At 39.4% G+C, this 23,556-nt stretch overlaps 1 protein-coding gene across 1 annotated transcript in view; it reads right to left on the bottom strand.

Annotated features, from left to right (window-relative positions):
• The window catches only part of Unc13c (unc-13 homolog C), a 573,981-nt gene that overhangs the window by 267,057 nt on the left and 283,368 nt on the right, over positions 1-23,556 (bottom strand). Inside the window, exons 11-12 of the mRNA XM_008829781.3 lie at positions 5,481-5,650; positions 1,374-1,489 (exon numbers count right to left, since the gene is read on the bottom strand). Coding sequence (XP_008828003.1) covers positions 1,374-1,489; positions 5,481-5,650 — 286 coding nt within the window. The remainder of the gene's footprint in view (positions 1-1,373; positions 1,490-5,480; positions 5,651-23,556) is intronic.

Below are 23,556 nucleotides of genomic sequence, written 5' to 3'. Positions count from 1 at the left end.
TTATTTATTTATTGTGTGTGTGTGTGTGTGTGTGTGTGTTACCTTCCATATGGCACTTAGAGTACAACTTGTGAGAGTCAGTTCTCTTCTTCCACCATGTAGAACTAGGTCTGGGAAGCAATCACCTTTACCCACTGAGCAATCTCACCAGCCCTCTTTCTAACCCCTGAACCAGCAGAGAAGACTCTGGAAATTGAAGCATAGTTCCTAAATTTTCTCTGCCAAGGTTTCAGGGCCAGAGCTCCTGGTCACGTTGCGGGGGGAGGGTGCTGCTTTTTATTATTCTGAAAAATGGAATGTTTCTTGAAGGAACAACATTAATGACTAGATGAGTTGTAAAACTAAGCACAAATTCTGTGTATAATTACTGTGTAAATTACTGGAAAGCTGTTCTTCATTTCTTGTTTAGGAAAATGTGTGCAAATATTTACACTTGTCGTGTGTTTAGAGCATGAATTTCCATAGATGTATTTAGGAAAAATGACATACAAAGCTATTCTGATGGTGAATTTTAACTGTCAACTTGACACAAGGTAGAATCACCTGGAAAGAGAGTATCAGTGAGGAATCAGATTAGATTCATCTGTGGGTATCTGTGGACAGCTGTCTTAAGTGGGTTAGTTGAGGTGGAAGACCCACCCTGAATGTGGCTGGCACCATTTCCTGGGCTGGGACCTGGGCTGAGTGAAGGACAAGAGCAAGTGAGCACAGACAAGCATCCATTCATGCTCTCCTTTGACTTTGGGTGTGACTGTTTGCTTCAAGCTCCTCCTGGCTCTTTGACATCCCCCAGTTGATGGACTGTGACCTGGGATTTTTATGTCACAGCAACCAAAAATGAAACTAACTTTCAACAGCTTTCCAGGATTAAGTTTTATGAACTTGCAAGACACCAAAACCACTAACAAGAGCTCTCTCTCTCTCTCTCTCTCTCTCTCTCTCTCTCTCTCTCTCTGAGCATGTGGCAAGGAACATGTCTCAGCTTTGTCTCCTCCTTTTGGGTAAATGGCAAATCATTTGCAGCAAAGAAAGAGCCTTCATCCACACTTCTTAGTACCCTCTCCAGTGCAGAGCTCGCAATGGAAGCCCAGGCCAACTAGTCAGCTTCTCTACACTGAGGAGAAAAGGGGGAGCTGGGGAGTTGGCCCCATGTTACCTGCCTCGTGGGCTTATTCTAAACTCTCATTAAAGGGAAAACTTCCCATGTTTTCATACCTGAGCACACCACTTTCTACTGTATATAGTCAGAACTCCAAGAACAACTCCACAAACCCAATTCCATGATTTCAAAAACCTGATACATTGTTTTATGATTCACAGTAAGCCTGTTTTATTTTCTAAGTTTTATTTATCATAAAATCCTATTCATTTACCTCATGTAAGCAGGTGTACTGTATGTGGTAGGGTGCAACCTTCTCCTCTCCTTTTATTTCCACATTGATTTTCAGTCGAATGGCCCCAGATACAGCTGACTTATCTGTCCGTTTTTCTGAGAGACAGCAAAAATGTATTTGGTCAGTTTTCCAACCATAGCATAATTTTCATTCAAGATTCCAAATGTATTAACTCACAACTGTAGTTACCCACACTGGACCCACACAAGACTGGTCCTTGGGTCTGGAGAGATGGCTCAGTACTTCAAGAGTACTGGCTACTCTTCCAGAGGACCTGAGTTTAGTCCCCAGCACCACATGGCAGCTAACAACCATCTGTAACTCCAGTTCTAGGGGATCCAATGCCCTCTTCTGGCCTCTGTGGGCATTGCATGACACAGATGTATGTACATACATGTAGGCAAAACACTCATACACATTTAAGAACAAGACTGGCCCTATGAGCAATCAGGCAAGGAAGGGGGAGGGGCTCAGGAGGCCTACCCCTCTACCTCTGAACTATTGGCTACTGATGACTCTGGAGAAGGGGAACCCTGTCTTTAACTGTTTATCTACTTCTGAGTCTATTCTAGAGGATAGCTCCAAGCACAGGCACACACATAGGCCTGGTTAATCTTCTTAGTGGTTCACAAAATATAAAAATATATTGGGGCTGGAGAGATGGCTCAGTGGTTAAGAGCACTGACTGAACTTGCAGAAGACCCGGATTCGATTCTCAGCACCACGTGGCAGCTACGAACTGTCCTTAACTCCAGTTCCAGGGGAATCCGAAGCCTTCTTCTGACCTGCGCAGCACTGCACGACACAGGTGCACTCACATACATGCAGGCAATACACTCATACACATAAAATAAAAATTAAAAAATATAAATACCAATAGGAAAGAGATTTGTTGGAAGAAGTTATGCTGATGAGGTGGCTGGCAGGGAGGTGGGGGGTGAGAATGTCAGTATGTATTGTGTACATATGTGAAATTACCTAAAAAATTTGATTAATGTAAAGAAATCTAAATTACCCACACAAATACCCGAAATAAAGCTTACCTAGATAATATTCTTTTTTTTTTTTCCTATTTCACATGTGACTAAATAACCATCATTCCCCCAAATACAATGTTCACCTGTTGTGCCCTTGTTATGGTTAAACTGCCTATCCACAGTTCAAATAGAATATTCTGAAGACTACCATGTAAATGCCTACACCTGGTCAGTTACACAGTAAAACCAAACACATCACGTGAAATTAGAAGTACGATTATTGTATAAAATTAACCAGGAAAGTATTTCATTTAAATCTACTGCTCACTTCTTTCTTTCTGAACTTCCAAAGACGAACCAAGTTCTGGTTAACAACAATGAAGATGAAATTGGTTTCCATATCGTCCATCTATAGTCTATGTTTACTCATAAATGCTACATGAATTATTTGGGTGGAATAAAAATATAATCAATTCGATCAATAACTGTGTGTGAGGGGTGGTGAGAATGATGCACACTGAGCAGAGCTTTGGGAGAAATGCAGGAACATGGTTCCCAGATTATAAATGTGGGTGGGACCCAAGTTTTGCATCCATTTCAGGGAGAAAATGCATGGGGGTGAGATCGCCCCTTCCACAAGGAAAACAGGAGCTATGTAAAACCCACAAAGCTAGGATGGGAGACCTCTTTCTAAACATAGCTATAGTTTTGGCCACCAGAAACTTAACCTTAGTTTTGTGGAATGCCTGCTGACTTCTGTCATCTTTACTGCTTAGCAGGCAGAGTTGTGAAGATTCCTTCCTTAGCAGCATTATAACCAACACAGTTTCACTGACTGGCTAAGAAAACCCCATTCTTTTCTCAGCATTGGGGGTTGAACCCAGGGCCTCAACTTGCTAAGCTATCCCCCCCTGCAACCAATTTCTCTCTTCTAAATTTGAGTCAGGGCCTTGCTAAGCTGCGCAAGAAGGTCTTGATCATGATCCTCCTGCCTCTGCATTCGGAGTAAATGGAATTACAGGTGTGGATGACCAGGTCTGGCTGAAAAACATTTTATTCTCAACATTTATGGAGTTCTCTGCTAGGGATGAGAGAAATACAAAACCTGGGATTTTCTTACTGCCTGCGTCTCTTTTTCCAGAGCTCCAGGGGCATTTTGAGCTGTCACCACCTGACAAATTCACGGACCTCACACTGCTGAGTGCACAGTGCTTTGGAGCAAGTGCTATTTGTGTAGTGTGATGAATTCTATGTCATGAGGAAGAGGAAAGTTGTTCAAGGATGGAGTATGTTGTCTGTGGGGGTTGAACATACTGAGGGATTTTACAAAGCTAACAAAGGCTTACTGCGTCTCTGTCTCTTTCTCTTCTTCCCTCTCTATCCTCCTTCTTCCTACCATCCCTCCTTTCTTCACTCCTTCCCTCTTCTTCTCTCCCTGAAGTCAAATATCAGAAATTAGGGGACCAAAGGACCAACTGAGCAACCTAGGGTGCATCATCAAAGCTTTACAGTGTTGTGTTGCACCCTATTTTCCTTTCGTAGATTGAAGGACAGTTTGGGAATGAAAGGTGAACAGCTGATTTTACCAGGAACACAACCAAGTTCCTCACAAACCAGACATAACCAGATCTGCTTCATCAAAAGAAACTAAAGAATGTCTTTTCTGACTCATAACTGTACTGCTTCAACTCAAGCGTCTGCTAACTTATTATAGTGAGAAACACTTGCAAAAGCAATCCCATTTAATTAAAATGAGGTTTGAATATACCACAGTTAAGGAGCTAAATTTTTCTCCCTCTAACATCTTAGTTTTCATGTATGAAAGTACTTAATAATTTAAGCAAGATGTGATAGTTTTAACTTATGTTGAAACTTATACTCCAATAATGTAGAAACATCAATGTTCATTAATGAAGATTTCTTAAACTACTTTTGGTAATGAGTTGTTAATGTAGCTGGAATCATTTGTGTCTAGATTAAGCTAAATTTCCTGTTTCTTAAATTTATTACATAATTTTGAGTTTCATTAAGTCAATGAGACTTCATTTTGGTGACTATATTACTCAAAGTTTGTAGGTTTTAAAAAAAGCCAAACCCTCTTTAAGTTGCTGAAGTATGTTCTTAACCTAGTAGTGAGTTTTTCCAACCCTGGGACTATGTCAGCTTCTATTGGATTCGTGACCATCCAGCCCACACCATAATTTAATTAAACATCTCACACAATGTCATTAAGAAATCTTTGGACCATGTCTTTAATGGAAAGTGGGCTAACTATAAATATTTGCTATTATTAAATTATCAACAAAGACTCTAGATTTTCAATTCTAGTAAAAGTCAAATTCAAACTTTTCTTATTCTTGTTTTGATAAGAAAATTCCATTTAAACTTCACATCAGTTAAATCTGTTCTTTACATGTTCTGTGCCAGAACCCTTTTTAACTCAACATGAACACTGGGCTTTGCCAATGAGAGTCTTCTTTTATGTCATCATCTGAAAGACTCTTCTACTACATTTTCATTGTTGAAATTTCATTAACAAACCAGAAGGAAACAAATCAAAGCCATTGAGTCATAAGCTGGCTACATTCTCCCAAACATCAGACAAATATTTCTGAGGTGATCTGTTAAAGATCTAAAATCAAAAATGGTACAACACTTTTCTCTGAAAAGACTTGCAGTTGTCTTTTTTTTTCTTAAATGTGTATGAGTGTATTGTCTGCATGTATGTAAGTGCACCTGTGTTGTGCAATGCCGAAGAGGTTAGGAAATGGTGTCAGATTTCCTGGAACTGCAGCTCCGGATGGGTGTCAGCTGCCATGTGGGTGCTGGGAACTGAACCCAGGTCTTCTGCAAGAGTGGTCAGTGCGCTTAACTGATGAGTCATCTCTCCAGGCCCCTGTTGTTGTTTTTTTTTTAATTCTCATCCCAGATTTGATGATGCCTTTCAATAACATTAAATTTGAGAAACAAACTACCCTCTGTCATCAATGACACTAACAACAGAATGATCTAGAAAGGCACTTGTTATTTTTAGCAATAGAAGAATGCAATGCATGTCACAGATACTCTTGCATTCTAACTTGTTTTAAGGAGCTGTGGCGAGACTTACCCAAGTTGTACCAGACATCCATCTCCCCACTCAGAGTCCTCACTTCCACAATTGTTTGTCCCAGAAAGTCATCTGACTCTTTTTTAAAATGCTGCTTGACTCTGGACTTAATGTCGTCATCTTCGTCCCACACTCTGACCTTGATCCGATCCGTGGAGTTATGACACTCACTGAGAACAAATGTACAAAGTTAGCAACATCTACAACTGTTCTCAGTAGTGGGTGGCATCCGAAACTGACTACAAACCTGTCTAATTCGTAAAGGGATCCCCATTGCATCAGATGAGATTCCCCCATGGCACATCCCAGTGGAGATGCTACAGACAGCTAATGCAGGCATACTGAAGAAAAGTGAGACCAAGCAGGGCCAATGAGGTGAAAGTCCACCGCATTCCATTCTATTTCCTTTAGCTGAGACAACAGTCAAATATGCATCAGAGATCTTGGATCCTGTATTGTCACTTGTGCCACTTTTTCTATTTGCAACATTTTCTAGGACAACATATCCATGCTCTGGAAATTTCTCATCAGAAACATAATGCTAATTTTATTGCAATAGACATTCAGAAGGTGGGCAGAGTATAAAATGATAGACAGCGTATAGCATTTGCTACAATGCTTATTAGTGCTAATTATTACTAATTATTAGCTTATTAGTTAATCATTTCAATGTGTTAGTTTGTTTTCTGTGTCTTAAAAAGAAAAATTAAAAGGAGGAAAAATGAATTTTTGGCTTCTGGTAGCACTGGTTTAAGTCCATGTTGGCTCCCAGCTGCTTTGGCTGAAATGAGGGAGAGAGAACATCATTTTGTGGAGAAGGAAGAGGTAGGGAAAAGAGAGAGAATAGGAGAGGGAAAAGACGATGGGGACAAGATAAACCCTTCAAATGCGTGTCCCCATTGACCTATGTCTTCTAACCATGCCCCATGTTCTACTATCAATGCTCGTCGAGCTATGAGCTCATGGACATACTGATACATTTATGATGACAGTGCTTTCCTGATCCAGTTGCTTCTCAATAAAGCCACTGCCTGAGGAACAAATACCCCACACATGGACCTTTTTTGTGAGATATTTCACATCCAAACCATAGCACTAAGCATGTTCAGAAGACACTGTGAAATCAAATTAGAGAAAGATCCTTCTGATTTTAGGAGTAACCCACATGCTCTAGTCTGTCCCCGCTTTCTGCTTCCTCCTTCTTTGTTGTTTAGGCAAACTTCTCAGTACTGCCCACATGTCTGATGTTCTTCCCCAACCCTGCACATTTGGTGGGCTCTGATGTTTCTCTGTCTCTAAACTAACCGCGTCAGCTCATCACCTGCTCTTTATCACTTTCTCTCAAACTTATTGACTAAGCTAGCCATGATTAACCCTATGCTCCCCAAAAGACTTCAGGCATGTATTCAACTCTAACACAGGAACCCTGAACATGGATTTTGTAGATGAGTTCTGGGCATCCCTGAACTTTGATTTGAAAACAAAATGAAAACGATTTTAATCTGTTTTCCAATTTTCCTTACAGGCAACAAATCACAGGAGTATTTTGTCACCAACAAAATGACAGATATTGGGGCTGGAGAAATGGCTCAGCAGTTAAGGGCACTGGCTGCTCTTGCAAAGAACCCAGGTTGCGTTTCCAGCCCCCGCATGGTGGCTTTCAACCATCTGTAACTCCAGTTCCAGAGGCTCCAATGACCTCTTCTCTTCTTCACAGACATTGCACATGTGTTCACTTACATACACGCAGGTACAGTACTCATACACATAAAACAAAATTTAAAAAATTAAGACAGATATTTATATATAACATCCAAAGTATAAAGACACTTAAAACATTACTTCAATCTGTATTCTAATAAAACTATATTTCAAGATAATTGACATGCTTCTCAGTTCTTGTTTTTTATTTTATGCATTAATAGTCCACTGAAATTTGAAGGCATTCATGTTTTATTAGACTACAAAATGAGTTCATGGAGCAACATTTATTTAAGAACTCCTCACAATGTGATGTGCTTCCAATTAACCTTTGAGGCAAGACTGTACAATGCATGTAAGGAAAATATTTTGAGTACAATAAGCCCATGTGCAAATTGTAGCTCATGGTTTTGACTTAATATAGGAGGCTTCAGACCAGAGCACTTCAGCAATAACTGGGGCACTTTGTATTGTTACTAACTCTGAGGCATGATTAGTATTGAGTGATCTAGGCCAAAGATTCAGATGCCTGTCATGGGCAGGCCAATGTATATGAGTTAAAATGGTTCATTGGTAATTATCTCAGCTAAGTACATAACTCTTTCACATAAAAAAAAAAATCTCAGTTTCCTGTATGTTTTACCACACAATTAAATTTCTTAACAAGCAGGAAGCCAATTGTTAATCTCTGGAAATTTATTTATTGTAGATGCTGTTCAGAACTTCAATAAAGAAACAAAATCTCTTACATTTTGAGAGATTAAATCACCAATATAATAGGACCACTCAAAGACCCAAGCATGGTGGTGTGTACCTCTAATCCCAGTACCGTGAAGGTCTGGGTAAGATGAGGAGGCCAGCTTAGGCTACATAGGAAGAGCTTGTCTAAAAGCAAAAACAACTCCCCCAAACAAACCACCTGTTCAGCATTTCAATCAAATGGTTTTTCTTTGTTGTTATTGTTGTTGAGACAGGGCCTCACTATGTAGCCCTGACTGATCCAGAACTCACTATGTAGACCAGGCTGGCCTTGATCTCACACTATCTCTGCCTCTAGAGTGCTGGGATAAACCTGATTACATTTGAATTGTTAGCATTCTTATTGATTCTATCAACAGTTTTAGAAGCCTAATTTCTAAATAATGTATTCTGGGTGTGTCAGATGCATTTTAAAATAGATATTAACAAACTTTTATTTGTTCTTTATATTACAGTTAAAAATATTTCTTCTTACACATATAGATCTGTGTATCAATAGGTAGATTAAACAATGTGCTGATTTAGGCATACAATAGGCCATTATGAACAATTTTATATAAAATATGGTTTATTGGTTTTAATAGGGTTGAGAACTAACTACTTCCTGAGTGATTAAACTTCAGCAAATATTTTATTTATAAACTGAAGCTAATAGTATATATCTTATAAGATGTTTTGAGAAAATACTTCATAACTATTGACACAGTGCCCACCAGGATTTGGTTTACATCTATTATTATTATTATTATTATTATTATTATTATTATTGAATGCTATTATTCTGGTCCCTTGTGAAAGCCATTTTATTAAGAAAAAGTTGTAGAAATAATGGGAAGGGAAGAATTTATCCATTTTGCCACACTGACGACAACTGACAGCCTTGTGCCAAGGGGATGAAGGCTGAAGAACCCGGCCAAGATGGCACACTTTCTTCTGTCTGTTACCTGGGTGGCAAAATATGGTTATTTGCTAAACATTCATATTGAAAATGACTAGATGTTAATGCCTTTGCTAGCAATAAGGAAAAAAATGTCTTGATAGTAAGAAAAATTTAACAACAAGTGTATTTACTTCAATCTTAGAAAGAGATCAGTGATTGTTGTCATCAACTCAATACTGAAAACAGTACAATCAGAGAGGTGCGCGCTTTGTCACCTTTTGATAAATCACCAGCATTCATGTGAGTCCCAGGAAATGGAGATTTGGTATATTTTGAGTCTCAAATAGAAGGCACAATAAACAGAAAGCTATAGGTTATAAAGACTGGCAAACACTTCTACAATGTATTCCTTAGCAAATTGACATAGCCAGTCTCATTTTGATGAAGAATTCTTTTCAGATTTTAGCTTTAGTTATGCAAGTAAAGTAAGACTTTTTAATCCGTAAAGTTACACATAAAATAATGATCCATATAAAAGAGAAATACCATTTATATATACAGATATTCTAGACTATATTTCATATTTTTATATAACTAATATAAATACATCTATGCACAATAGACATGTGAGTGTATATGTCTATATACATATTCATGTAGCAAGATCATGGAGAAACAACACCCTGTTTTTGAAGTGTCTATCAGAAACAGTTCTATTTTTGGGTACCAGGTAGAATTACAGCTTTGAAATGACCCACATTTTCGTTTTTAAGGTTCTTCATTAATTTGACTTGGAGTTTTTGCTTTTGCTATGGTAAGTTCAAAAATGCCCTCATCCATACATTCATCAACCCAAACAGTCATCCCCTCATTGATAAGCTACTTTGAATCTATTTATATGATAGACATACTTTAGACTTAGTCAAATTAGCTAATTCACCCAAACAAACCCTTCTTTGGTGCCAAGGTAAAATATATGTGATATTAATGGGTGATGGATTGATAAAAAGTGTCCTTGGCATTCTGCTGGAGAGAGTTTGACTCTCTCTGCACATGTCACTGACTCTACTTCTCCTTCATGTTTGTACTTTTAACCTGAGAAATATTTTAGATTTACACAGAAGCCTCAGGGATCATGCAGAACTCAAGAACAGTCTTGCTCAGAATGCTCTCTGGTGAACATCCTACCCAGAATGCTCTCTGGTGAACATCCTACCCAGAATGCTCTCTGGTGAACATCCTACATCACTAATGTTTGCACAGCTGCACATATCCCATACTTCTTCCTTTTTTTTCATGAAAAAAGTTTCTTCCAACTTTTTTCATGAAAAAATTGGCCAGGTCTTCTCAGAGCTTTTTTTAAAAAAATTTTATTAAAAAAATTATTTATTATTTTTATTTTGTGTATGAGTGTATTGCCTGCATATTTGTGAGTGTGCCCATGTTGTATAATGCTGTGGAGGTCAGAAGAAGGATCTAGGGAGAGTCATTGAACCCTCACCTGAGTTTAAAGACTCTATTCCTATTTGTATGCAACTGAGGTCTTGGGGAGGGGCTAGAGAATACAGAGTCGAGTCAGTTGAGGGGGGCTCCATCATGTGGCTTTGAGGAAGCCTTTACTAGGGAGCAGATCTTCCAGTGCAGCTGCTGCTGCTTTGGGGTCACCTGTGCTCTTGCCTGTAGCCCCTCACTCATGCTTTGTAAATAAGCACAAAAAACTCATTGTTCCCCTAGTGGAACTTTGTAGAATGGAACTCTGATTTGACTCACAATCACTATCACTCCAAGACTTCTTTGTACAGCCATACATTTTCTCTGCAGTCAAGCAAGATGTGAACATAAAGGTGTATAAAGTGACACATGTTCAGGGAAGTGTGCTTTGGGTGCCATGATGGTAGAGGGTTCCCTACGTCCACACAGAATTCTTGGTATTTAGTCCCAAAAGACAAACTCATGGATGAATAACAGTGATGGTGTTTTCTCCAAAGGAACTGCATGATACCATTGGACACTATGCTGGCTAGTTTTAGCTGTTGGTACAACCTGTGAGGAAAGTGTTCATGAGGAATTATCTGTGTGCTTGCCTGTGGGGACTGCTTTGATTATTCATTGGTGTAGGGAGACCCAGCCCACTATGGGTGGCACCATTCTCCAGGCAGCAGGTCCTGAACAGTGTGAGAGGAGACAGCCAGCTGAGAGCTGCAGCAGACCAAGCCAGGATCCCTGTCTCATCTCTCTCTGCTCTTGACTGTGGGTGTGATGTCAACAGCTGCTCTGAGTTCCTACCACCATGGCTTCCCTGCTATGATGGATTAGAACTTGGAATTGTGACCTAAAATAAACCCTTCTCCCCTAAGTTGCTTTTTGTCAGGGCGTATGCCACAACAGTGAAACTAGAAGTCACTGTAATACTCAGCAGCTTCAGAAATTGGCACTTTGTTCTTTGAAGCAATTCATGACCAACCAGATAATTTCTGAAATAATATTTTTTTCTGCATAAATTAACCAGAATGACTATTGGTCTCTGCAACGAAGAATACCAACCATTGTCGTAATTTTTTTTCAAGCATGAAAGAGCTACAGGCAATAAACTTAAAATGTGAACCTGACTCTGTGGAGAAGACATCAGGACAGAGGCTGAAGATCTTAATCACCATGGGATGGAGACGTGGTGCATTATGACAGGCCAACACAGAACAGCTGGACCAACTGTGCTTGGTATACATCAGAACAGGGAAGCTGAGACATTATCTTCATTGAGAATGGTAGAAATGAATTCCCAATATTGGTAGAGATTCATTCACATTAGAGTTAGACAGTCTGTGGGCAGAGGTGTAAAGTCTAGGCAAGCGAGGTTCACTCCATCTGCATCCTGCCGGGTAACTTAATGGAGAATATCATAATATGTCTCTTTGCAAGGCATCAAAGCTGGCTGCTCAGTTATTCAAAAGTTTGTCTATATAATCAGACACTTCTAAGTGCAACTTCAAGTGAAGATAAATTATTGCCCTGGGCCTTTGAGCATCTTCCCTTCCTAGGTTTCCCAGATCTCTCACTGACAATGATGGAGAGTTCAGTGACAAAGATTAGATTAACAGTGTTACATTCTTTCCCTTCCCTGAGGCTGCTGAGCATTAGGTTAACGGGGAGGACTCAAGCAGAGGATCCAAAGCCAAGAGGTAAAATTTCCGGGTTTATGTAATGACTTTCTTATAAAAATGGTCTTGGAGCCCATATCCTGGAAGCCTGGGAAATTTTCCAGGGAATACAATCATCAAATGTATATCAGGTTTGTCTGGCTTCAGCTGTACTTAAAGCAATCTCAAGTCCCTGAACAACAGGAAGACCCCATGGCTCCATTTACTGGGATGACCCTGATATACAGTCATCATAGATAATGTAATGCCTTTTAATTACTTTAAGCCCTATCCATTTGCTTTATACAGTACCCATCGGAGTAAAGGCACTGTGAAAATGACCACTGAGAGTCTATGCAGGTGGAGAGCCGAGGATCTGGAGAAGAATCGGTAAAATAAATTCACCCAGGAAGAAATACCAGTGCTGCTGAATGGATTAAGCAAGTAACCACTTCTGACACTGGGATTGAGAAGTCTTGTGTGTATTTATTCAGCAGCCCTCTTTACATGACCAGCAACTGTGATTATTTTCCATTTTCCCCCTTGCTGAGACCTTTTAAAGTACTGTTTTCCTATTTCTCTCTACAGCTATCCGTTGGGTGTGTGGGAGGAAGATGGGGCACTCTTTACTTAGGTCACAGGATGAACAAACAACTGAACTTGCAACTTACAGACAGGCTGCCCAAGACTGGATATGAAACTCAGCAAGTGTGTTTCATTTTGAGATTGCCTATCTTAGACAGGAGATGGTGAGCTCATTTCACTTTGTAACAAGGATAGGTGAGGAAGACTTGTATATAGATACTGACTAGTCAAAGAGGTGGGTGGAGGCAGAGGCTGTCTGTTTCTACATCAACCTGCTAAACCAACTCCTTTTTCCCCTAACTTTTCACACCCCTACCCAGCTATGGAGGGACACCTGGCAAACTTCTGCTGTTCCTATATAAGCGACAGTTATTTGCTGCTGTCTCCTAAGGGTGGAAACTATCTTTACAAAGATGTGAAAACACCATCATGAGTTATACTATTCCTAAAGTGTGGAATATACCTGGAATTCTTGTTAAAATAAATTTCTGGTTTGTTTGCCTGTTTATGGTTGTTTTTTGTTGTTGTTGTTGTTGTTTGGTTGGTTGGTTTTTTGAGACAGAATCTCCCAGCAGGCCTGGAACTCACTATGTGACCAGGCTGGCTTGAATCTCACAGAGATCTGCCTGCCTCTGCCTCCCAAATGTTGGGATTAAAGGGGTGTGTTACACACCTGACTTCTGATACTTATTATTTTATTGTTATATAATAAACTCACTCATTCAAAACTGAAATCATGGCATTGTAGAAAATTTTCTGGATCTTATAAAACACTTGTGCAACTGAGAATGACCTTGAACTTCTGATCCTCCTGCCTCTATCATCCCTCCCCAAGGTTAGGATTACAGGTGTGACCAACCCCCACCCAGTATATGCAGTTGATGATTTGGGTTTTATGGATTGGAGACAAGCTCTTTACCAGCTGAGTTTCAGCCCCAGTCCCATAAATTTCCTTTTTGATGAAGCCACCATGGAGGCTTGTTGTGAAACTCAAAGCCTAATTCTAATTACATCCTGGGTTTGAGGGGACACACCATTGCCAGCATTTACCAATGCTTTTGCCACACTGGACTAAGCACCAGAAATTCTAACTGAATCGAGAGTGAAAAGAATAACAAAAATATAAGCCTATAAGTTGATTTTGCTTACCAATGCTTTAAATGATTTAAGATAAATGTAATTTGTGAACTGATACTGTTCCCTAAGTTTGTTCAACTCAGGAAACAGTATGTGGTAGTCCTTAACTACTAATGATACATTTCATGGATTTGACTCTTATGAATGTACAAAGATTTTCATTTCAGGGAAACGTGGATGTGTAATTAACTTCTCATACAAGAGAAAAAAACTACCATACATAGAAGGGAGGAAAAGCATAGTCTTATTAAATCTGAACTTGTATAACCATTTCCAATCTGGTTAATTATCTATCTCAAGACTCCGGTTTATTTTGGAGGTTGTGAATTTGGCTTTTTTATTATTAAAGAAAAACAAACCCAAAAATCTTCACAAAAATCAAGCATTGCTATAGCCAAGAGATTTTCTCTGTAGTTTTTCTTCAATTAAAAATAAGTTCCTTCTGAAACAGTGATTCACATTTCTAATTTTACATGTTTTCATTGTTAAAGGGAGAGCTGGTGTTATTCCTGTGGGTGTGACACATATTATACCTTCCCAAATTAAAGAAAAAAATAGCTCACATATTGCTTTTCTTGACAGGATTTGTGTGTGTGTGTCCTTAGTTTCTTAATTCGTAGGTGCTCTAGTTTTTAAAATATTTTATTTATTATTTTTATTTTATGTGTAATAGTGTATTGCCTGCATGTATGTGAGTGCACCCATGTCGTGCAGTGCTGCAGAGGTCAGATGAGGGCTTCAGATTCCCCTGGAACTGGAGTTAAGGACGGTTCATAGCCACCATGTGGGTTCTGGGAATCGAACCCGGGTCCTCTGCATGAGCAGTCAGTGCTCTTAACCGCTGAGCCATCGCTCCAGCCCCCGATGCTCTAGTTTTTTAATACCAATCACTATTTGGACTATTACATTTTGGCAGCTATCTGAAATGGCGAATTTCCTTGTAATTACTTATTACAATTTTGAAAATGGTCTTATTGAAAATATTTTTAGATTTAGTTTTCTATGTAATACAAATACATATCTCTTACAACTAAGTAAAAAGAAAAATCCTTCTGACCCAAATAATTGGAGAGTGACCCTTTCTAACATGGATAACCAGATATACACAGAGGTCATAAAGTCAATGAAGCCTGGTTGCCTGGGTCCCACCTGCCCCAGCTCAACCCGACCACTACTAGTGCAGGGCATTGGCAAGCAGCTGTTTAACTGGAAGCTGCACTGACAGTTGAGGCTGATCTGACAGAGCCACGAAACTGTGTCACAAACACCAATTCTAGATCAAGGACAAGATAGTAACTAGTAATGTCCCCATTAAAGAAAAAAGTCAAGTAGAAGCAAGATTCATCTGAAGACAGTAAAACTTCAGTCAGTTTTAGACATAGTTTATCCAATAACAATGAAACTTTCATTTTTGTTATCACACACACAAAAAATCATAGTAGGTTTAGAGAGATGGCTCAGTGGTTAAGAGCACTGGCTGCTCTTGTAGAGACCCTGAGTTCCATTCCCAGCTCCCACATGGCTGTTAACACCCATCCTTAACGGCAGTTCTAGGGGATCTGACGCCCTCTTATGGCCTACATGGACACTGAACACATGTGGTGCCTTTATATACATAAAGGGAAAACACTCATACACTAAAATAAAAACAATTAGTTTTTTAAAATCAAAAAATAAATCATTTTTGGAAAATATGTAAAATTTATAGCTACATGTTTTGGTGTATCAAACAAGATTCTGTAATAGTTTTACATCAGAATCATGAACATTAATGACAGGTATGTTAAACATAAATCAACAAATCTGTATCTCTCTCTACATGGGCATTGAACTTAGTTGTGTGCTTATTTCAAAGTATAGGTAGAATTCCTGAAGCTTCCCCTTTTATTCTTTATAGTTTTCCGTCACCATAACTGTGCTCTTAAATATCATATGGTGATTGTGTATAATCTCACCCAAGTCAGACTGGCCAGAGAAAGCCTCCTGCTAGTCATCTCCTGTGTGAGTCCTTCCAAGGCAGCCTCTCAAAGAGTATTACAATCTCAATTTACAGCTTAATTCTCTAAACTATGACCTACTAAATGGAAACACTCTAAGACACCCATGTTTCCCATACTCTCCCAGTGATGAATTATAAAGCCTCTCTTCATTGAAATACTTGTTTGGATCAAGATCCCTCATCTTGCTCTATCTGCATTCTTTGACATTGATTATACTGGAAAGACAAACTCCTGGATTAAAAACTGGATGGTAATGTGACTTGGTTTTCTGAGACAGGGTCTCACTTTGTAACCCAGGCTGGCCTCCAGCTGGAGATACTCCTGCATCAGCCTCCTTTCTGCCCACACCATCACAGCACTGAGGTTTCAGGAGACTGCCTCCACATCCACTGCTCCCTGCACTTTCACAGCAGTATTTAACTGTGAGAGTTACAGAACAGTGCCCAACATTTTACATTTAAGTTTTATGAAACTTTGTAGGACTTTGGAACACTACATATTTTTGTATAAAATACATAAAAGGTGATGAAAATAAAAAGAAATTACACTATTATCATAACTTTAAATTGATTTCTCTTCCCCACTCTGCTCCCTAATCCCCTGTCCGGTGATCGACACTTCTGATTTTGTTTCATTCCGTCAGCTGTCTCTTCACTCTCTTGGCTGTTTCTTCTTTGCTACACAGAACATTTTAAATTTCCCATGGTCACATTTGTCAATTCTTAAAATTTTTTTGATTTATTTAATTTTATTTATGTGTATGAGTGTTATGCCTGCATGTATGTAAGCACACCTGTGTCATGTACTACCTTCAGAGAACAGAAGAGTGTATTGGATACCCTGAAACTAGAGTTAAGGATGGGTGTTAGCTGCCATATGGGTGCTGGGATTCGAGCTCAGGTCTTCTGCAAGAGCAACTAGTGCTCTTAGGCACTGAGCCATCGCTCAGCCCCCATTTCTCAGTTCTTACTGCTATAACCTGTGCTACTGGAGTAAAGGGTTTATTTTTTAATGCTTTCCTCCAGCAGTTTCATCATTTCAGGTTTGAAATTAAGGCCTTTGATCCATCTTGCACTGGTTTGTGTGTGTGTGTGTGTGTGTGTGTGTGTGCTGCGTGAGAAATATGGATCTGATTTCATTCTCCTGCAGGTAGCTATCAGTTTGCTTGCACTATTTGTGGATGAGGTGGTATCTTTGTATCCAGTGTGTATTTCTGATACCATTTTTGAAAATTAGGAGGCCATACCTGTATGGTTTGATTTCTGTGTTATCTGTTATGTTTTCTTCAAATGCATGTGTTGTTGTTTAATCTGTACCACAGCATAAATTTTTAAAAGTAGAAGGAAGAGAGGAGGCCAGTTGATGTTGGTGAAGTTGATGGAGGAAAGTCTGTGCAATAATAGATCACAGACCCCAAAGTTAAAATGTATCTTTATAAAATGCATCCAACCCCTCACACTCTCTTGTAACCCTCAGAACTGCACCTCATATACCTCAGAACCCTCCCTTCCTCCTCAGAAACTAATGGCATAGTGAATTGTTAAAATAATGTTAAAAATTAAAAGACTCTAAAATACCAAGAATAACATAATTAACAGTATAAAATTATATTGTGAAGTATACAACTGAGTTCACAATTTATAATATTAAAATAATAAAGGCAAACTGGTTTGGTCAAGAAAATAGAGCCCATTTTGTTGTGAAAAGTGACAGTCCAGGAAGAGAGTTCAGAAAGGATAATGGAGTCTACATGTACAGGTGACTGGTGGTATCGCCTGACCCTCTTTCCAGTTCCCTGCATGTCTTCCCAACTCTGACCTCATTGCATAGCTCAGTGCTAGGATGTCTCCTCCTCTGTTTGGCCAACAATGAGTCAGCTAAATGTCCTCTGAGCAAAAGTGCCCAAAGCTCCTGATTTTACATCCCTTTTCCAACCCCAGTACCTGCATCAAGTGATTGTTGAAAACTTTATTGAATCCATAAGAAAATTATCATAAGAAGAACCATGTTTTTCACTTTTGTACCTTATTAAATTACAACTAGTGGAATAAATCTTGAACATGAACCCTGACCACTTGTGTTAACTTGTAATCCACTTTGAATATAGGTATAACATTTATTGGGCATATTAACAAAAGCTGTATCTTAACAGGTCTGGTTTTTTTTTTTTGTCTTTTTGAGACAGGGTCTCCCTGTGGCCCCAGCTGTCCTGGAACTCACTATGTAGACCAGGCTGGCCTTGAACTCACAGAGATCCACCTGCCTCTGCCTCCCAAGTGCTGGGACTACAGGTGAGCGCCACCACACCTGGCAACAGGTCTGATTTTTAAGTGGCATGTACTCTTTGCTTAGAGTTGTTTGTCCATAGAATTAAAAGTTATCTGTCAATGATTTTGAAGGTCCTTGATTGTGATGAGGAGCCAGTAAGATGGCATAACTGTGCAGGCTCTGGAGCTGTGCATACTTCCCTGAGCTGTTCTGTTAGGGCTTTCCATGCCCAGATCAGTTATTTATAGTATCAGCTTACATGTTTGTGATTTACTTTGAAGTTCAATATGTGTTAGACATGGTGGAATAATAATAGAACATATTTGACCAAATACCTGCTCAGATTATATCTGAATCACTACCAATGTGACCCAGGGCAAGTCATACAATTACATGAAGCTTCTGAGTCCAGTTAAAGAAAATCAGAGCTGGGTGTGGTGGCATACACCTTTCATCCCAGCACTCAGGAGGCAGAGCCAGGCAGATCTCTGTGAGTTCAAAGCCAGCCTGGTCTACCTAGTGAGTTCCAGGACAGTCAGGGCTACACAGTGAGACCCTGTCCCTGAAAAAAGGGGAAATAAATAAAATCACGATATACGAAATTAGTTTTAAGAGGATTACAGGTAATAGGCTTAAGTAGATGGAATCTTTGTCGACTTTTAATTATAGTTAACTATTCACTGATTGTTCGCTGCATACCTACAAAGTATTCTGACTTTAACAGCACAGGAGGCACTAACATAGGTACAAAATTTAGGAAATTTTAAGTATATTACTTATGAAAACACAGGAAACATTAAGTGATTGGTGGATATTGATGCAAAAATTTTATGCGACTATCAATAGTACTGCCTTAGGAATATATTTTGCAATGTCAGGATTCTTACTATAGATTGCTAAGAGAAAATTATCTTACAGTATGAACATACAGAAATGATGTGACTTCTAAATTTCATGTGTATTGTACGCATATATCTATGTACATAAGTGTACACCGCACAAAATGATAAATATAACTGAGGTAGAGATAGCAAGATGCTTATTTTACACTAGTTATTTTATAGTGTTTATCAAAAATGGCACATAACACATTATGAAAAATCAGTGAAGAATATTGGTTAAGAATCAGGGTTCAAGCAGTATTCATAATTCCTCAAAGGAGAAATCAAACCAAATCTATTACTGACAAATAAAATGAGGAATATCTTCCACACAATGTAATACTATTAACTAAAGAAAATGAATATCCTACTGAGTCATGTAACAAAATGGGTGGGATTCAAACACACATTGAATGAAGAAAGCTGGATTGATGCTTGCAATATTTGAATGGTATTGTGTGTAAATGATATGACAGTAAAGCTGCTTCTAAAGAAATTAAGAATGTGAGCTCAACTCCTATGTTAAACCTCACCCACCCTTAGCTCAGGGGCCATTGTGGAGCAGAAGAGGGGGTAGAAAGATTCCAAGAGCCACGGTTGGTGCATGAAAATAACAGAACAAAGACTTTCAGGCCTCTGGAACTTGCTCATATGAACATGCAACAACGGTGACAGCATGCACAAGGCCCATGCTGACTCAGTCAGACAAAACCCAGCACAGAATGAGGGAAAAGGGCTGCAGGCTTCCACGCTAGCCCAGTAACTATTGACAAGTCATTACTGGGGGGTGAGGGAGAGTAGATCTTTAACAGAGTGACTCGAGATAGACTGACTAGACTCTAGTGGATGCACTTGTCCTGAGAGACACCTGGGTACAAATGGTTGGCCAGGTAGGCCTTAATATATATGACAAAAATGCATGAAATTCAGTGGGGGCAGTATGGGGAGCATGCATGGGGGAGGGGGTCTAAATTTGATTAAAATATATGGAATGTACAAACTCAATAAAAATTTTAAATAATTTTAAAAAATTAAGTTCCCTATCTCAAAATACTTCTATGAGAGCTAACTCAGTTGTGTGTGTGTGAATCTGTGTGTCTATGAGTGTGTGTGAACGTGTGTGTGTGTCTGTATGTCTGTGTCTATGTGTGTATATGTGTGTGAGAGAGTCTGTGTGTTTGTCTCTGTGTGTGTGTGTATGTTTGTCTGTGAGTGTGTGTGTGTGTGTGTGTGTATGTCTGTGTCTGTGTGTGTGAGAGAGTCTGTGTGCCTGTGTGCCTGTGTGTGTGTGTATGTGTGTGCGTACATGCTCATGAGCCCGCACCTGCATGTGTTTGGCATGGAACACACTTGAGGAAGCCCAGACACCATACATCCTAACAGTATGTTCTGTGATCAACACATGGACCCTTTCAACCTTCTGTCTCACTGGGGAGATTCTATTTCCAGACTTTCTTCATCACTGAGCTCTGTGAATCATCTAGAAAGCAGTTTACTTCTGAGACAGAATGCTACTCCTAAAAAAATGCAATTTATGTATTTAATTCAGTTTGCCTTAGTCGATAGGTTCTGTTCTGATAACTTTGCTGTTTTATAACCTAACTGAACATAACTGTTGAAGTGGGAGATCAGAAATGAAGAAAAGAATTTGGGCTTTGGAAGCACGTGGAGATTCTCATGGTTTTGTATAAACTCGGAATGCACTGAGAACAAGGAACAAAAGGCCCCAGAGGACTCACAGGCGAGCTCTCTCTGGCTGGAAGCAGTCGGCACCCTGTTCTTTCCTTCTCTTTTTCTTTAAGTTTTATTTTATGTGTGTGTGTGTGTGTGTGTGTGTGTGTGTGTGTGTGCACATGAGTACAGTGCAATGGAAGCCAAAAGAGGGCACTTCCCTGGGAGCTAGAGTAACAGATGGCTGTAAGCTTTCCAACACAGCTACTGGGAATTGAACCCAGGTCTTCTGCGGGAGGAACAAACCCTCTTAACCACTTAGCCAGCTCTGCAGCCCTCATCATCTCTTTCTGTGGTGAAGACTTTGTGTCAAGGACTGGACTTTCTCTGGGAGGAGACATAGGATCCAACTCCAAGCTCTTTTTATGTCCAGTGAGTTTGCTTTGCTGGATGGACATCCTAGGCCCACACTCAGTGGGTATGCACAAATGGATTAAGACGGAGTTTTGTACTCGTGCAGCCCCCCTCCTTCATTTCTGCAGCCCTGGTGTATGGCCCAGTGCCTACCACCAAAGAGGTGCCATGTGCATAGTGGACGTAGTTTAAGATCACTGTATTTTAGGACATCAAGTCCAGGCAGTTCAGATTGATACCCGTTCCCCAGTACAGATGTATTCTTAGGAATCCGCTTTAACTGAAATACAATTAACAAAGAAAAGAAGCGTGTCTGTTACTCCTTCTTTGTCACCAGAAAACACGAAGAAGTGAGGAAATAATCTGCCTGATTATATGAACCCAATTAAAGAAGAAAAAAAGATACATAAATATATCAGCAAGTCATCATTCAGTCAAGACTCAACCAATAACAAAAAATAGTCTAGGGAATTTAACAGAGGAAATTTCTTACATTATGATAAAGGAACTGAGAAGTCAAATGAAAGAATAAAAAGAACCCCAGAAATGAACACAGCACAGAGCTTTTATGAATCTCTCTTGGAAGGATGGAGAGAGGTGGTGGTAATGTAAGGGCCAGAGCAGGAGACAGAGTCACACAGAGATGCTGGAAGGTTTGAGCTAAATCTGAGAAGAGGTGACTGGATGAGAAGACCCAGACTCTGTTGATTGCATGTGTTCTTCAAGACAGAGCGCGAATGGGAAGAGGCTTCTCTCAGTCCCTCCTTGAGAAGCATGTTGCTCCTCCTGTTGGCTAAGCCTGGAAAGGTTGCATACAGGGCTGTTTCCTTAGATGCAGAGATAATTCTATGACCTTTATGGAATAAGTACAAAAATAAACAGACAAAAGGCTCACATGACTGTCATATGCATGTAGAAAATACAGTGGAGGAGCTGAGATGGCTCAGTGGTTAAGGGCACTAGCTGCTCTTGAAGAGGACCCAGGTTTGAATCCCAGCACCCACACTGTGGCTAACAACCATCTGTGACTCCAGGCTCAGGGGATCATACGACATCTTTTTGCCTCTATGGGAAACTCCACTCCTGCACATACCAGCACAGACACACAGACACAAAAACATACACACACACACAGACACAGATACACAGACACACACACACACACACACACACAATGAAAAATAAAGTAAATCTTTAAAAAAATAAAATGCTATGGGTTACACAAAGCCATATTCTCAGCTTGAACCTTTCAACACTTCTTTAGTTTTTCTCTAACAGATTTTAAAATTTGAAGCTTCATAGCTACAACCCTTCAATGCTGGAACTGGAGAGATGGTTCAGTGGTTAAGAGCTCTGGCTGCTTTTCCTGGGGAAGTTTGGTTCCCAGCATCCATATAGTGTTTAACAACTGTCAGTAGCTCCAGTTCCAGGGGATACAATGCTCTCTTCTGGCCTCTAAGGGCACTTCACACATGTGGTGCACATACATACACTTGGGCAAAACTCCCATATACATAAAATAAAATTAAATCTCAAAAGAAAAATCTCTTCTGTGCTAAAACATGTTTTAGAGTGTATCCAACACTCTTGTCTCAGCACAGGTACCTGATAAAGTCTAATAAATACTGCACAAGCTATGCATAAAGTGCTTCAGGCAAAGGGTACTTATAAACTATGTGAGCATCCACGAAATATGCTGATACAGTCATTCTGTATAAGTATATGGATCCTTTAAAACACTGAAATAGGATTGAATGTTTTTCATCGTTAGCACTGCCAATGACTGCATGAGCACAGTTCTTGTTAGGCTGTGTTCAGTGCATAGCATGACAAACTGAATACTACTGCAAATGTATTAGCAGAAAGCTATTGTTTAATAACTGTAATGACCAATTCAAGGTTTATATATGATCTTCCCACGTTTACCTTGAGCTGTTACAAATTTGAGACCACATACTATGCATCACTTGGTACCGTGATATTTCCATTTAGTAGATCATCTCTATTTCCTAACATACCTACAAAACATCATTCTTTTTAATTATTTTTTAAACCATACTTTATTTTATGTATAGCAATACAATTTATATTGATTAGCACTATACTAAAATGATTTGATATAGTTTTAAACAGAAGAAGAAAGGGAAATTTTTCAGGTGACAAAACCCTTCCCCCCAAGATCAAGTTTTTAAAATTTTTTCCAATATTTATTTATTATTTTATTTTATATGTATGAGTGTTTTTCCTACATGTATGTAAGCACACCATGTGTGTGTAATGCCTATGGAGTCCTGAAGAGGGTGTCAGATCCCCTGGAACTGGAGTTAATGGATCTTTGTTAGCTACTATGTGGGTGCTGGAAATTGAACACAGTTCCTGTGCAAGAGCAGCCAGTGCTCTTAACTGCTGAGCCATTTCTCTAACCCAAGAGCAAGTCTTTTAAAAACTCACTTTTTCAAAGTGGATCAATGTGGCAGACGTATTCAGTGACTTGTAATGTCTCATTCTTATTGCACTAATCATTAATGGAATTAAAAAGAAAGTCCAACTTTACAATTACTGCCTCAAAAGAATAACACATGTTGGATTGTTTTGGAATGCAAAAATGGTTCATGTTACTTCAATACAATACACAGAAAGTTG

The sequence above is a fragment of the Nannospalax galili genome, unplaced genomic scaffold (assembly GCF_000622305.1).
Source record: "Nannospalax galili isolate Female #2095 unplaced genomic scaffold, S.galili_v1.0 scaffold213, whole genome shotgun sequence".
Lineage (NCBI taxonomy): Eukaryota > Metazoa > Chordata > Mammalia > Rodentia > Spalacidae > Nannospalax > Nannospalax galili.
The sequence above is the reverse complement of the archived record's forward strand: the minus strand, read 5'-3'. Positions and strand labels throughout refer to the sequence as shown.